The sequence below is a fragment of the Scomber scombrus genome, chromosome 18 (assembly GCF_963691925.1).
Source record: "Scomber scombrus chromosome 18, fScoSco1.1, whole genome shotgun sequence".
NCBI classification, from domain to species: Eukaryota; Metazoa; Chordata; class Actinopteri; order Scombriformes; family Scombridae; genus Scomber; species Scomber scombrus.
The window spans coordinates 10,229,991-10,247,836 of record NC_084987.1 but is presented as its reverse complement, the minus strand read 5'-3'; the positions used below and the strand labels follow the sequence as shown (position 1 = coordinate 10,247,836).

The 17,846-nt window shown below is 38.9% G+C and overlaps 1 protein-coding gene across 1 annotated transcript in view; it reads left to right on the top strand.

The window, feature by feature from the left end:
- Positions 1-689: 689 nt before the first annotated feature.
- hs3st4 (heparan sulfate (glucosamine) 3-O-sulfotransferase 4) overlaps positions 690-17,846 on the top strand; it is a 77,444-nt gene continuing 60,287 nt past the window's right edge. Inside the window, exon 1 of the mRNA XM_062438029.1 lies at positions 690-1,285. Coding sequence (XP_062294013.1) covers positions 690-1,285 — 596 coding nt within the window. The remainder of the gene's footprint in view (positions 1,286-17,846) is intronic.

The following is a 17,846-nucleotide window of genomic DNA, read 5'->3' as shown; positions in this document are numbered from 1 at the left end:
GCACACATTGTAGGATCCTACCAATCTGAAAAGGCGCAAGGACTGCGAGCAGCACCTCTTGCAGTCAGTGGGAAGAGTGAATGAATGTGCGCAAAGGCTGTCGACTTTCTACAACACAAAGTAAACAGAAAGAAACGTTGAGGATCCGTTTCTAATTGGAAAGATTCAATGGATTTGAAGCTCTTCTGGATGGATGTGAATCTACTCTTGCTTCGCAGACTGGACTGGACTTGGGGCTGAGCGGCTGATGAGAAGAAGCCTACTTTAAGCACTCTGCTGTTCGTTTTCTTTTCTTCTTTTCCCTCCCTCTTCATAAAATGCCTGGATTTCGTCCATCATACTCTATCCAGTTGAAGCCAGGCTGCTCATTTGGAAGGACGCCAGACCTCCAGCCTCTCAAATCTGCAAGTTCAGTCCAATAAATTGTGACATTGTCTGTCAGCCTTGGAATAAGAAATCGATACTCAAGAAAAGGGACGCGATATTCTTCCGGAATTTTAACGATCTATTTCCCCGCTATCCTTATAAACATGCGATTTGGATGGATTAGGTTGGTTTGGTCCAGCTTCACGCTTTTTCAGCTGGAGCAGCGCTGATAGTGACTGATTATTGCTGTTGATTTTGTCCATGCAAGACTCGGGGTGGAAACATGTCTGGCCACTTCTTTGAGAGGATCACTGCTATCAGAGATGGCATTTTGGTCCAGCACTTCGGTTTTCACCTCTAAAGTGCCCCGGAAAATCTTATTCATGTTCACCCTCTCCCTCTCTGTCACCTACTTGTTCTATAGCTTGATGAGCTGCTACAACTCGCTGCAGTTCCCTCTGCAAGAGAACTACGCGTATCAAGGGGGGCTAGTGACGGAGGAGACAACTTTTGTGACATTGAGGGAGAAACTTTATTCCGCTTCCCAGGGCTTAACCGAATTCACCGAGGCCGAGAGAACCACAGCGATTTCCACCGTAAAGGATCATGCTGAGGCCGAACAAAGGACAGTGGAATGGATTAGGACTCAGGCGTCTCCAACTAAATCGGCGGCGGCGTATCACACCAGCGCGCTGGAGAGGGAGCACCAGGAATTCAGCACCACGGACAGCGAACTCAGGGTGAACTGCACCTCGGATTATGGAGAGAAGAAACTTCCCCAAGCCATCATCATCGGGGTGAAGAAAGGGGGGACTAGAGCCCTGCTGGAGGCTCTCAGGGTGCACCCGGACGTCAGAGCCGTGGGGAATGAGCCACATTTCTTTGATAGGAACTACGAGAAGGGGCTGGACTGGTACAGGTGAGTTATTTTCTAGTTGTTGTTTTCCTATAAAGACCGTGTCATTGTGTTGCATGTTTTAGCCCTACAGTTATTACACAGTGTGCATACATAAGGTTTCCTTTTTACAATGTCTTAACGCATAAAATGATATTTCTGATTTCCGAATGTAGTTTTTTATTTTAATAAGGTTTGTAAATTAGCTTCAAAGATATTTAAAACCTGTTTTAGGCGTCTAATCTATCACAGTGATTATTATTTCTGCGCTCATGGTTGTTAAAGTTAATGCGTTGCATGGCGATGAAAACTTTTCAAGTCAACCTATACTTTCAGCTACATCACTAATCCAATAACATCTGTTCACTGTGAGGGGTTACCTTATTCAAGCCTGTTTCAAATCTTTGCAAATTGATTTTTATTCTTCTTTTTCAAACAGTAGTGACAGGAATGGCAATAGCTTCCTTTTCAAATAAATTGTGGGGAAATGTATTCAAAAAGAAAATAAATCTAAAAATGTTGGTGGTTACAGTGATTTATAGTTAATGTCTTATACATAAAAAGAAGACTGTATTTAACTCCTCTTGTATTAATCCTCTGTATAAAGTATATAGTATATAAAACAACATGTACACTTTGTAGTTGGACAGTTTTTTACTTAAGCCCATATCTTTTTTCTCTTCTTTTTTTTTAATTATAAGGTGTGTATTTATCATATTATATATTGAACCCCACTGATGAAAATCACACTCTGGCACAGTCCTGTCTGTCAGTCATATGTCAAGAGATGTACTGTAACACACAGTGAGTTGACTAGACAGCATCACACAACACTCATGTGTACAAACATAAGATGCACAAAGACACTCAAAGAAGTATTTCTGAGTAGATTATGATTATTTCTAAGCTTTTTTTAAAAGATGGATTTTGTGTTGTTTTGTTCCATTTAACCTTTTTTATTTCAAAATCACAATTTTAATTCACAGAATGTATTTTAGTTTATTTTAACAGAAGGGTGTGTGCTTTGGTGTGGTTCATCTATCCACGGGCAGACATGAAATACACAAATCATCTACACACACTGTGAGAGAATAATCATATGACACCCATAATAAACAATCTATGCATTTTGAGAAATAACATTTTATTTATTAATTTTTTTGACATTGAATACCAGAGTATGCCTCTTATTCAGTTTATTCCTGATGAAGGTTTTAGTTTTCTTTACAAACCTATTACAAATACATGCAGCCATAGATTAAGGCAGAAAATGACATGTTTTTAACAATACATTGCAATACATCATGTGAATGCATGAAAGATGTATTTCATATAGAAGGGAGAAGGTATAAAGTTTTTTTTTCTTGTGTAGAAGTCACAGTATCCTCTCTTGTTTCTCAAGAATACACTCAAAGCCATCAATTACCGAAACACTTCCTTCACCTAAATGACATATGTTTTGATAGTATATAATCTAACATGTAAATGTATGTTATGTAAGTGCTGCATTTTACCCTTTGTCTCCGCTTTGCAACTGGCCCTGGTGGGAATTGTTTACACCACCTTTCATCTGTGTGATGGTGACATTCACTTTGAGTCCAGGTTTATTAGGCAGAGAAGAACCTGTTTATCATTGCCGTGTTTATGTGAGAAAAATCAATTTGAGGGTTCATCATGGCCAGTTGGTCATGGCTCAGTTAGGTGTTGTTCTCTCATAATGATGTTTGACCAGAGGAATTCAAGATTTTCTAATGGAGTCAATGAGCTGATGAGAATGACGCTGACTCAAAGTCCCTTCTGTTTCTCCGTAGAACCCGGTCTGTTACGCTGGTGTTTGGGTTGCGGAGCATCTGCTTTCATCTTGCTGCATAGACATGGGAGCTCTCGGCTGCTCATTTAGCCTGTGTTAATGCAAGCTGTTTCATTACGCTTACGGCGAAAGGCTCATTAGACAGGAAGATGACGTGCTTAGATAAATAATAATAAGTGTGCTTGTGTTTTTTAGGGCCCCCTGAGGCAAAAAAATCCCTGAAGGAACCTTAATTTTATATATGTCATTGTCCCGTGTATAATGTTCACCTTAGAGTGGTGCGTTCAGGGAGGAGAGAAATATACAGGCAATATGGGTTTTGCAATAATGAGGTGGATACACTAAGGAAAGATTTCTGCTTGTTTTAATGGTCAGTGTGAAACATAAAATATGGTACAACATGGGAAAGGTTTTTATTTTCAAATCCTCATACCAGATACTGATTTAAAATGCATTCATTCAGATCACGTTTGTTTGTTTGTTTCTAAATGATGCATTATACTGCATCTCTCTTCTCTGTCTGTGATGCTCAGGCTAATGTGCACTTAATGGAAGAGGAATTATGATCAGTTACAGATGTTTGCAACCATTTGACATTGGTATAGTTGAATGAGACCCGTAATCTCATAAAATGTGATTCATGCATTTGGAACTGTCTTAATAACACCTGCTCCACATTTTTGATGGATATGATAAATAAAATATAGGGAATATAACCCAAAGGCAGCATCTAAGTGCTTACATGTTGTAAACTCAACCTTTTTTTATTTTTTTGACTGGTGATAGCCTTTACAGTTTATCCTACATATACTCATGTTTAGCGATCTGTAGAGTGTGTGTTGTGTGTGCGTATGTGTGTGTGAGTGTGCATGGTATGAAGTATTGAGGTTTTTCTTGTCTGTGTGTGTTTTGGGGATTACTTTTTCCGTTACCGTGTTACTTTGTGTGATGCTCTAGAGGAAAGAAAACATAGTCTTAACATTGAGCTCTGTGCTGTGAATTAAAGAACCTGCCATGAGGTGAGGATATATAGTGTGGATGAATTCAGGCTTGCCTGGAGCTGTTGATCCTGCAGTGGCAAGTGGTTCACCGAAGGTCGTGACTAGCATTGAATCCGGTAATTATACAGTAAACAGATTTGAATGTTAAATTAAGAAATGTGAACACACAACATGAGTTTATGCCACTTTCCAGTTTCATCTTAAACATTTATCTGCTCCCTTTCTACTTTGGACACCTCATTAAAATAAAAAAAAATCACCTCGTGGTAAAGTAGGAGCTGTATAGTAAATCCTTTTTTTTGGCATCTTTACATGCTTTTCACAAAGTATCATATAGAATCAGCTCCTCCGAGGATGTTGTCATTATCCTGACTGGCTAACGGCAGTGGAAAATGTTTTACATGTTCAAACGTCTGCAGCAGTTGTGGGGGAAAAAAGTCGTTATATTTGGGTAGTAACCACACACACTCCTCCTATACCACAGTTGCTGTGTTGGGAGGTAAAAGCTACTGCCAGACTCTCTCTGAAGTCAATACAGGCAGCAACATGTCAGTTCTTAATGTGAGGAGCTATACGTCTGTTACATATAGAGGACTAGACCTATGACTGCCGTTTATCAAGTTTTGAATTGTATGGAAAAAAAAGAAGAACCATTTGTTTTCTCAAGATCACAACTCAGACATTTTCTGGCAAGTGTGAGCGAATGCAGACAAGATTGTGAACTAAGTCACAGTTTTATGCAATCTCAACTTGGTGGACAAGATAAATTGAACACAATTAATAGAGGTGAGATTACTGAAAAAAGAGATTGTTTAGACATTGATCAAACTTGTGTGAAGGGTTTCTGACAAACATTAGGCAATGCTTCCTGAAATCGCAATACAGTAGTACTTACTTAATTTAAAATGACACATTACTGACACCTTTAGCTGCTGTCAATTTTGTAAGTAAAATTACACTTTCAAAGTGTATCAAACTATTAAGATTAAACACCATTAGTAATCCATTGTATTTCCCATTCCTGGAAAGGATGTGCACACCAATAGAAATTATAATGTCAAAACAATTTTTTTCTGAAATTTAAACAAGTAAAAACTGTGTCATGTATGTTTTCTGATAGTGATCACTTCTGAGTGTTGCACAAACCCAGTTTTAGCATCTAGTAAGATCTTGTCTATGTCCACAAACATTTCTGCAGAAATTCAGAACACATCTTAAATTCATATCAGGATTTCCAAGTTTAGTGCGGTTCTGGTATGAGCCTCCAAAGACAGGCCCAGATTGGTGATTGGTGCTGCTTTCCTGTTTTTAGTACTCTTGGACAGTTTCTCCAGTGTGTTTTGGGCTTACTTGAACAAGCAATTAGCAATGTAGTGCCATCATTACCGTACACAGTGGACTTTCATCAGCCAATTGGCGCTTCTAATGTTGCCTCTATTTCTGAGTAAAGAGGATGAGCCACCACCACAAGGATTTAACTTATTTATTCTCTCGAGTATGCCTCAACCTGGTGCAAATGCCCATCCCCGAATAGGAAATGTTTGATGTATTATGACCATTACAACAAATGTTGCTTCAGCTCTGCACCAGTGTTCATATACTTTAGTAGAGAGATAATGTGCCTCATAAATTGCGCTAAAGAATCTCATTGATTATTGATCATACGTGAAGATTTATGCCTGCTGTCGGTAAGCACTCTCAGCAGAAATGCACACAAATTAAATACCGTCCTAATGAGGGCTTATTAGTGAGGCTGATGGCAATTTTGCAAAATGCCAGACAAATAATGTTTACTTTAGCGTTAACAAATACAGTTTGAATGGAGAAACTGCCAGAGCAAGAATCTAAAAATAACAAAAAATAATCATAAGAATGTTCTTCTATCCAACAAGTCATGTTGTGCATTAATGATCATTGGAGACAGGTAGAAGAAAACATGGTATGATCAATTATAAAGGAATCTTCTTGACAAGGTGGGTATTTTTCTGATTTATGATCATGGTTAAAAGTATTACCTTCCAAAAAAGAAAATATATACATGTAGCCTACTTCAAGCACTTCAAGGTTTGAGTTAAGCAGCAGATTAACAGCAGCAATAAAAGTATACTACACTGTTAAAAAGAACACAATTTTGAAAAATGTAAGATTGTCCGTTTTAGATTAATTCCAGTTGAAAAGCATGTGTGACCAGATCAAATAATACAGCAGGAGGCTTCAGGTTTCTCATCTACCGAGGCTCAATGGAATTCTGCTCTGCATTGAAGTGTGAACTGGACAGTCAGCAAAGTGGGAGCAGGTATATCAGTCTTTTCACAAGGAGTAAGAATGGCTTTTTTCACACTGATAAAACCTAGTCTAGAGGAATTGTGTTGAGGTTTTTCAATGTAACAATGGAGATATGTAATAAATTCATTATCAAGTAACTCTGTGTTGAAGTATGAATGTGCATTTTATATATGTGTTGCTGTTCTAACTTCAGTATTTATATCTACTAGAGGTGCAGAGTTGAACTGATACGTATCGAAAAATCGATGCAAGAGTCAGAGATACAGCTGCATCGACAGAACCACAGATTTGAACCACATTCTCTGTGAAATTCATCAAAAATCGATACAGCTGTGAAACACCGATCTTGGGCAAATTTCAAGTAACTCTGTCTCTGTGCCCCTGTGCCTCTGGTGTGTTTGTGTTTGTGTGTGTGCGTGCATATCTTTCTATCTTTGAGAGAACGTATATCAGTTGAAAACCAGCATTGTTAGGACATTTCTGTATTGTGAGGACATTTTGGTCGGTCCTCGCAACTTCAAAGGCAAAGGTTCAGGTTAGCATTGGGTTTAGGGTGAAGGTTCGGCTTAGGCATAGTTGTGAAGTTTAAGGTTAGGGTAAGGGGCTAGGGAATGCATTATGTCAATATGTGTCCTCACAAGGATAAAAGACACATGTGTGTTTGTGTGTGTGTGTTTGTGTGTGTGTGTGTGTGTGTGTGTGTGTGTATGTGTGGGTGTTTGTGTGTGTGTGTGTGTGTGTGTGTGTGTGTGTGTGTGTGTAAGCCATCACTCTCTTAGGATTTCCAGAAACATACAGTACTTTCAGCCATCCAATTCCTGAAAACAATCCCACGAGGAGAGAAGTCAGACTCCACCTTGTACAATGCAGTCTGAAATCTCAACAAAAAACGCAACTATTATGTTAAATACACTGGTGACACCACCTTTGTTGCTGATTGAAAAGAGTTACACACAACAGAATAATGGAAAATTATCTGATTGAATCCTACCAAATAATCTTTGAATCACAGCAAATTAGACCGTTAGAAAAATGTGTATTGTTGTATTGGATTGTGTACCAGGTGGATAAATAAATACTGAAGGGGAATAAACACCCCGAACATCTACTCCATATCAAACACAGATTAACACATTCTTAGCTTCAAATAAAACTGTTTTCCAAATACAATAAAATGAGTAGTCTGTCAATTTAATCTGTAACAACAAGCCACTTATGTCCAGTCCACACAATCATTTCCTAAAGGCTATAAATCATCTTTCCCTCATAACGTTTGTCAATATAACATCTAACAGGATATACATAAGGCTCTCCAAGATAACAGCAGCTAGAAGCAGAACAGACAATACAGTCAGGTATGAAGAAACATTTCCTGCATATAAAACCAGCCGGGTATCTAACCTGAATAACTTATCACTCCTAACACACCACATCTACATCCTTATGTGACTTCCGTGAGTTTCACTATAACATCCTGGATTTGACCCAATGTAAAAAGATCTGATTTATTGCAGAGCGAGTGTTTATGGGGTGAATACATCATTTATCAAAATCATAGCTGCACAGTCTGGACTTGGCAGCATTAAATTAAAAGCATATTTGATGTAGAAAAAGACTCAGCAGCAGCAGGTCATAATCTGAGCAACTTTAGTTTGAAGTAGCTGCATGACATCAGGCTACACAACATCCTGAACCTTGAATTACCAACATTAATGGATCAAAAATTAAAAAAGGGAGATTTGCAGTAACTGCAGTAAAATCCAATCTGAAGAGATTAGATATCTCTGATCAAGCATGTGCATAACGGTTCTCTATAATGTACTTTGTCTCATCTTGGCAATATTTATATGTAAGATAAATCAGGCAACTGTGAACCAGAACCTTGATTCTGGTTCACAGTTGCCAAGCTCTAATATCTCTGTGTTATTAAAATGTCACTTTAACCCCCTATGCAATAAAAGCTGAGGGGATGTGCCTATAAATCTTTTGGAGCGGTGTTGTTACCCTTTCAGGGGCTGCATCCCTGTGCTGAGAAATGAGTCAGCAATAGCTTCCAGCTCTGTAGTGATTAGTCCCAGTAGTCATTGTTTTTTATTCCAACATACTCTGAAACTATTTTACTTTTGTTGCACTTTTTATTTTAATGTTTTTATTTAATGATTTTGGATTTTCCGTCTGTCCTTCCATCCCATTCTCATGAACAAGATATTTCAGGAATGCCTTGAGGGAATTTCTTCAAATTTGGCACAAACATCCAGTTGGACTGAAGAATGAACATATTATAATTTGGTGGTCAAAGGTCAAAGGTCAAAGGTTTAAGGTCAATGTGAGCTCCCAAAACACGTTTTTGGCCATTACTCAAGAATTCATATGCTAATTATGCCAACGTTTCACACATATGTCGTAAAGGATACAATGATGAAGTGATGACATTTTATATCTCAAAAAGTCAAAGGTCAACATGATAATGACATCATAATGTTCTGCAAAAACACTTATCTGGCCATTCAACACCATAACTCAGGAACAGAAGGGGAGATAGTGAACATGTTTCACATTTGGTCACATACTGAGTATCTCAGGTGCTCACCTTGAAGCTGTGGTGATTGTATAGATCTTCTGTGCTGCTGGGTTGAAGATATGTGTGAAGCATCAACAATCAAATGTGTAGCTTTTTTGCAGCAACGTCCAAATCTGAAGCATTGTGTACTGTCATGGCTACAACTTTGTGCTCTGTCAGAATCAGCTTTATTAACAAAGCATGTGAACACATACAAGGAAAATGCACTTAATACCTTTTATAAAACTCCTTCCTGTGGTAAGTCTTTACCACAAATATATGAGTCTGGACAGAAATGGATACAAAACTGCAACTTGACTGGTGGAGACATACACACAAGGCAGTATTACTAGTTCATTTTTTCTTGTTGCTTCACAAGATGTGGTCTTTTAAAGGGCTATCACAGAATGAACCTTGCAATTTTCACAGACTTTTATCTGTGTGCACGATGTCATGTGTTCTAATCAATAGATTCTACACAGCTACAAAAACTTTTACCTCATATATGGCTATATAATAGAGTGGGTTAACTCATCTCCTCAAGAGAAAAAAGTGTGAAAAATTCACCTCTCTTTTTTGAAGTATTAAAGTCTATTCATGGTGGCAGCATCAGTATATCATGCATGATTCAGCTGCCATGGGACTTTGAAATAACAGTATGTACTGCAGCACCGGCTTTAGTGTACCGGCAACCTCTGGTCGTAAGACAGGACCCGGTGACAGGAATTGTGTAATGGAGACAAGGATCCACTGCCGAGCCTAGCAGCAGAAAGTCTAAATCCAGCGTTTATCCCTTGTTTAGCCCTGCTTTCCCACTCTCAGCTGCTCCATGGGCAGCTTAGCCCCTGACTCTTGCCACCTGACTGGGAGCCCGTGACTCCTCTCAGTGGGGAGAAGGGAAAGAGCAAGGTGGGCCAGATCCACGAGTAGGCAGGATGCCATCCCTTTCAGCTGGGCCTCTGTGCTGCTGCAGTGCCTCCCTGTCCCGTGCCTTCCCAACATGGCAGAATCTGCCTACGCCTGATAAGACGGCGCCAAGACTCACAAGGACGCACCTCTGAGTGCTCTGATGCCAGTGCTGCAGTTGTGGAATTAAACTTTTTAATTAGCAGCATACCCCTGTGCTGTCTAGAGAGTGGACCGCTTCACTCAGGTCTTTCTCATTGCCCACCCTCTTTCTACTTGATTAAACTCCCAAGCATCATGGAGCTCTGAGGTTCCAGTTACCACCGTAGCAATCATGTTTATTTCTTGTTTGAGAATCTCTTTAGATGCAAGCATGGCACAGGAAAATTACTCATTATATCCTACAGCCAAGAAGAGTAGTTCAAGCTCCTGCTGTTCCTTTCACACAGTGTAAATCAGCATACTGAGCTGTAGGCCTACGCTTCCATGTTATTCCTGTCCATCCTGTCGAACAAAATATGAAGCACTTATCTACATCACACACATGAAGAGATTAACCAACATGCAGCTGATGTTTAAGTATAATGGTGGAGGACGAGTAAGTGCCTGTTTATTCTTAAATGTAAAATTATTAAAGGACCAGTGTGTAGGATTTTGTGTCACCTATACCCCTTTTCCACTGAGCTGGAGCTAGAGCTTGCAGGGAGCTGGTGCTACAGCGAGTGCTCAGTTGGTGTTAACCCGAGCAACTCTTACGAACCTGTTGTGTTTCTACCGGCAAGGAGCTGGCAAGGAGCCACGCGATTACGTCACTGTATAACGTAGCCAGCGTGCGCCTTTGAAGCACTTCCATGATTCACCAGTGAGAGGCAGCAACATGCCGCAAGGCATCTAGCCCGCCGGAAACGAAGAAGAAGAAGAAAACAAAGAAGGAGAAGAAGAAAACAAAAGACAACAAAGAAGGAGGAGAAGACGACGAAGATGGATGAAATTGCGGCCGCGATGCAAGTGCTGTTCATATGTTTGCAAGCCTACATAGAAATACAGGAACGGTGTCGCGCCAAAATGTGATCGTCTGCCAGAATCTGATTTCTGGCCGCGGGAGCACGCACAGCAGTCTGTTGAGCGGTAGCGCTAAAACGGTCATAATATGCATTTACATACAACTGTACGTCCGCAATTATAAATTAGACTATAATGAATGTGATTTATGGGTGTGTGTTCAGTAAAGAAATTATCACTTTTGCAATTATCCTCGTGACTCTGCGTTGTTTTTTATCTGATCTGGGCCCTATGTAGTATTTGATTCCCATGTTGGGATGTGTTTTATATCTAATATTATTGTTTATGCCTACTATTTGGAGACAAGACTATAAAAGACATGATTTATGGGAGGGTTACATACGCCTATAAAATAACGAACAGTTTTCACCTGCCAAAAATTGATTAAAGGCCAAATACAGTTACTGAAAGCTGACTTCTGCCTATGACTTGATCTCATTCATAAGCTTCATAATATAAACACTAGAGCTCACAGGACAGTTTGGAACTCTTTTAAAGGACCATTATAACACAAAATAAGGCATTTTCACCTGCCAAAAATTGATTGGAGGCCAAATACAGTTACTGAAAGGTTATTTCTGCCTAAATATGACTTTATCTCATTCTTGAGTCCTGCTCACATAACCACGCCCCCAGTCCGCTGACGTAATCGGGTCTTGCTTTAGACCAGCAAAGACTTGGTGCTCGCTCTGGCTCCCGTTCTGAGGCTCGGGCCTGGAGCTTTGGCGGTAGAAAAGCAAAGAGCAGGAGCTTAGTCAAGCTCTAGCTCCCAGCAAGCTCTAGCTCCAGCTCAGTGGAAAAGGGGTACTAGTGGTCAGGTTGGAGATTGCAGCCAACTGAAATACCCTGCCCTCCCACTCCCTGTGCAGTGTTTGGTTTGTCTGTTCTGGGCTTTTGTAGAAACATGGCAGTGCAACATGCAGGCACCGTGAAAGAGGACCCACTCTCTATGGCTCATTGTTAAGGGCTCATTATAAGGTAAAAAAAAACCCCACAACATACTTCCATTTCTGCCAAGTTTGTTCCATTAAATGACACTAAATCTTACACACTGGTCACTTGAAATGTTCTATTAATATTGTTATTGGCCTCTTGTATGTACTGTATGTATGTATTCATGCATATATTTAAATACATTTATTCAGTGGAAAATGGTTCAATCGGTTTCTAAAGAGAAGCATTTCAAAGGAGAATCCAGAAGTTAGTTATTTTGTCTTGTAGGATTCAGTATTCAAACTAGTTGTATCTCAAAATAAAGACACCCTTACAAAGTGATGTCTTCATTGACAAACCAGACATTGGCACTACACAGCACTGTCTCCTAGACATTACATGCTGAATATATTTCGAGGAAGATGTATTTCCCAACAGGATTATGTTAACTGGTCGTAATTGGTAAGGTTGCTCTGCCACTATGGTTTGGACTGAAATATCTTAACAACTACCTAATCGACTGACTTGATGATGGAGTTATATTTGTGCCTCATTCCTGAGTGTATATAGGGACATTTGAGCACAGAAAAAGATTTTTGGCAATTTTAATTTGAAAAAAAACTCTATTTTGTCCCCATTAAATGTGTTGTGTCTTGGCCAATATTCACATAAAAGCATAATCATAACATCTTTCACTCAGTTATACTCATTTACCCTCTCTCAATCCCTCTATCCCTGTTGTGTGCTCACAAACCCTCAGTCACTCGCTCACAATGTCTGTCTTTCTATCTCAACATCTCTACACTGTGCACTCTCAGGTTTGCCTGCATGCTCGCTCAACTTGACAGAGTGTTACAGTGTGCCACAGTTCAAGCCAATCTGAACACTGGAGTGAGTAATTTCTTATCGGCTGTTTTGTTACTAGGGAAGCACTGGAAGAGGGAAGCAGGCACACCACACCCACACTGAATTATTTTATACGATTTTGGATACATCATTTTATGAATTTTCCCACTATAATATATATGTTTGCAACCCATTTGTCTTGATAAATGGCGAGCAAAGTTCTGCCAGATATTACAACACTATTTAGTGGCGTAGTCAGATTGGAGACAAAACAACCAATCAGAAATTGCTCACTGCAATTTTCTAACTGGCTGGAATTGTGGCACACTGTAAGACTGTGTAAAGTTGAGCGAGTACACAGGAAAACCTGCAAGCACACAGATTGGAGAAATTGAGAGGGTAAGTGAGTAAAATTGACTGGAAAAGCTTACAATTTATGGATAGTAGTAAACATGAAAATAAATCTATGGAGCACATAACTTTTTTTCTCAAATTAAAATTTTCTTCACATGAAAATAATTTTAATTTATTTAGTTTTCTTGTAAGAAATAATTTTCTTTTTTTTTAAATATTCCATTACACACTCAGAAATGACTGCAATCCCCTTATATTTCCTTTAGCACCACCACCAGGTTGAATTTGTCACTTTTACAGTTGAATATCTCAACATCTACTGTATGGATTGAAACAAAATGTTGTCTCACAGTTGCAGTTTTAAGTGAAATGGTCTAAGTACTCCATGTCCTGTGTGTGTTAAGGTTTGACATTGAAAAACACATCCTTTTCCAATATCTAATAAAGATCGCAGTGTTTTCCTGAGTGCTTTAATGTCTAAACATAACTATGAATGAATTTATGAATGTAATCATGCTTTATAGTTGTATGTATTGTCAAATTTATTTTATTTGTTAATTAAAACGTTTTCTCATTATAAAGATGGAGGGAAAAAAAAATTATTTCAGCTGCAAAATACATTTCTTGCTAAACACATTTGCTGTTGCAGATTAGTAGAGTACACAATACTGTATAAATATGCTTTGTAGGAGCAGAGTTGCACCAGAAGCTCTTTCCCAGTTAAAACAGACCTTTTCTGCAGATGGCCCACCACAGATTATATAGAATTTATCAGCATCATACGGTTTTGAATTCCTCAAACCTTGGATGAAAACTCCCTTTTGTAATACACTGTAGATTTAAATTTCATTCAGATTGCAACAAGTACAGCCACAAAGCGGTAACTATTTCAGCACAGCTAATTAGTACAAGCATTACCACTCTGTTTTCCAGGTTTTATATTTTCTGCTGTAAATATCATAATACACAGGATCAACATGTAGAGAGCACAGTGCTGAATTACCTTTCAGGTTTTCCCGCTGGTTTTGTTTTGGCTGAATAGAGTCTCTTTTTTTTCATTCCATTCCAGGATTACAGATTGGTTTGATCTTATTCGAATAATCTGTATTGTAAAATAAGAATTATGGAAGAAGTAATACTACTCCATCCTTTTTGCATATGAAGAAAAATCTCTTGAGCAGTTAATGGGTATAGCCAATTTCATCCTGCCTTTGGTCCTGTTCAGAATTCATGTGCATTCCTCCTCTCTCACACACACATTCATCGCTTTTCTTTTGCCCTGCTGTAGCTTCACTCTGATGCTTTCAAGTGAAAGTCTATTTTACTTATGGTTAGAATTTAATTCACCATTTTTTCTCCTTCTATTGCTATGAAGTAGCCTTGGGTTATGGTTCACCATCAAGGCTCATATCCACTTTATTTTTGTGTCTATCAAAAGAACCAGATAAAATTCAGAGCAGCCTTCTCCTTCGTTGTTGCTGTGATGAGGGGAGGACTCAGGCTTGTGCTTTTGCTCCACGACATGGACAGATTGTCTGAAAATGAAAGACATAGCGTCATCTGTTAAATTATTTATTTTGGACCCAAAATAAAGTATAAGCTGAAGTCATTTTATGCTCAAAGGGATTTATCTTTCCCAAAAGATTATTTGCATGCAACAGAATTGCCATGATGTGCTTCTAGTCTAGAGGAACAATGATACTGTTCTGTCGAATGCTGGTTTACAGACGTCTTTAAATCTCTGCAAATAAGACTACCTTGGGACAAATACGCATGTCAATCATACTTGTCAAGATTCCAATTTTCCTTCCACATCTCCTGGAGCACTTGCATGCTCACGCTCCTTATTGGCTGCAAGGGATGTGGTCTCATGACGCAAGCTGATGCATTTGTTCAGTCAAAGGGAAAACCCTGACAGGAATGGTCATGGAGCCAAGATACAGGGACTGCTGGGAGTATGTTTCAAATCTGATAGGTACTTCTTTAGTATGTTATGCTGAGGAAATGGGGAGTTGGGGTGGGGGGAATGGAAATCTTATTCCTTTAATATACGCAGCATTATCATATGACCATTACAAAGTACTGTAGATATATGCAGCAATATGCAGCATATGGCTTTTTCCATCAAGAAAAATCTTCCCAGGGAACAAAAATTTGCATCAAATGCTGGCTTGCAAACATAGAAGCCTTTTCAATCATTTCTAAATATTCCACAATTAGTTTATTTAGTTATTTATTTTTTAACGATTTGAGAACAAAGAAGGATGATTAATAGAGGTGATCTTTGGAGTCACGTACTTATCGAGCTCTTCATAACATCTACAGTTCAGCAATAACCTGACAGACTTAATTCAATTATGACTGTGTGATGTGTTGAGACTCTGGAGGTGTGAGCTAATTCCTCTGTTAACACCCCTGAGTCACTGTCACAAACAAAGACAAACACATTCATTGGCTTCCAGGATCGTGTTTGCTGTGATTGTCCCATCGCCTTTGAAGTTTCTCATCGCTTTATGTTGTTTACTTATTCATGCTCTTTCTTTCCCTCAAATCACCATAGGGTATTCCGTTAGAATAATTTTAGCACAGTGTGAAACAATGTATGAGCTGAGTATTAGATGTGTAAACTGCATTCAATACACTTCTTACATACAGTAGAGATGCTGCTGTGTTAGTTGGACTGGGACCTTGAATATGGAATCTTCAGTAAACTCCTGATGTCACTATGTGGTGAAACATACTTCTGATATTTCTTCCACCAGAACTCTCATTGCTTTGGTATGTTGTAAGTCATTAACACAAACTGTGGCATTTGACAAACTCCCTTGAGACCTGGAGTAAGCCAATCAAGTGCAAAAGGACGCTTTTAGGGATTATGCTAATTGCTAATTGCTGTATCAGGAGGTGATTGTTTTTCCTGGATAATTTGTACTATTGGCATTAGAGATTTATGAGAGAGTTGACGTGTTCTGCATTCATAATAAGGTTTGTTACCTGCCAACAACTCTTCTCATGTGTGGTTTTTGATATGTGTGACATATTGTCTTATAACCATAATTCACTGTACAGTTGCACACAATTAAATCAACATTGAATTACGTTACAGAAAAAGAGAAAGATGACACTTTTTAGTAAACATTGTGCTCATAGTGGAGTGTTAGTGCTGCCTTGGATCTAATGGTGGGAATTCTGGTTGGGCCATTGCATCTTTTTCATTTTAAAAATGTAAATGTAACCATACTGTCTGTTATCAAGTGTAGTATTTTAAAATTGACTTAAAGTGTAGGGAAAAAATCCTTCAATTACAATCACATAATTGCAAATTGATACTGTTTGTTAATTGTTCTTTCTTAAAGGGGACCTATTATGCTAATTTCCAGCCCTATATTTTTATTCTGGCACTACACATGAGTAGAATGACAGTTCACAGTTCACAGTTCCTTTTTATTTTATACTGGCCCTTTATGCAGCCCCTCAGTTCAGCCTGTGTCTCCAACAGTCAGTTTTAGCTTCTGTCTCTTTAAGGCCCCCCTTCCTGATGAGCCCACTCTGTTCTGAGTGGCCAGTTTTCAGGAAGTCTGCTGAGGGCCAGCGCTATCATCTGTGTGAAGTTAACCACTGATGCAAACCCAAGATTTCCTGCTTTAGAGCTTCATATTAAAAGCTTTTAAATGACTTAACAATGTGAGAATTTTATAGTGAAGAATTTACAGGAAATTAAATATGTTCCTCACCAAATAAGCCGAGCAAATCACTTTACAAAACAACAAATGGAGATATTTGGAGCTCTTTCTTTAGCGGATCGGTAGGAAATAATACAGGGAGGAATAGTACACGCAGACACAGCCACAGTGATGATGATGTTTGATGAAGAGCTGCAGACGACCAGTACAGTACACCTCAGGTAAACTACTTATTTTACTTTGCCCTGCTGTGTAATGGCAAAACACTCACAGCATGCCAGCTCAACTCGAGTCATGACCTGATATGACAACCCCCAAAACAATGGAAACATGCCATAATGTTAGCGCAGCAGAGCAGTGAACTTGTGCTGTGTGACGTGTGGAGCAGATGACCATATAAGGAAGTCTGTCAGTCTAAAGCCAGTGCTTTTTGGTCACCAGGATTAGTTCTATATGTTTACTTCATTATTTGACACTTCAGCCACATTAATATGAACATCTGACATTGTGACAGAAAATAAGGAAAATCATGAAAGTTCCCCTTTAAACACAAGCACCCAATTTACACATTTTTCTTCAGAACTTCCACCCTTTCATCTCAGTGTCAGCACAGTGTGAAATTAGATTAATTTTCTCTCTCCAGCGATATCTGTCTATCCAATGTCCATTGAGGATAGATGGCCATAAATCTGTTAAGACTTTGCAAAGAAAAAGATTTTCCTTGTGCCTCACACTAATCAAATTCAAACTTTGGCATCAAAATTTGACTGTTTTCTGTACGTCCACTGATTCCAATGCAAAAAGTAACTGCTATGCGGTACAACTTCCCATGGTGCAGACTGATCAAAATGTAAATAAGTTTAAAAGATTAAATATCAGGGCTCAGACAGAGACCACAGCTTACTCACTGACTATGTGGCATTTGGCCTGCTCACAACTGAACAACATTATTCTGGGGTTTCAAAGGGTAATGAGAGTCAGAGTCCCATGGACACAATAAACTCACCAGAGAAAACAGCAATGTTGTTTGCTCAGTGTTTAAAATGTTTACATTTTCTGTACAAGGGATCGAGGTCAGTGTGGATCCTACCTGTAACCCCAACCATACCCACTTTTACTCAAGTACTTGTTTAAACCTTGCCTT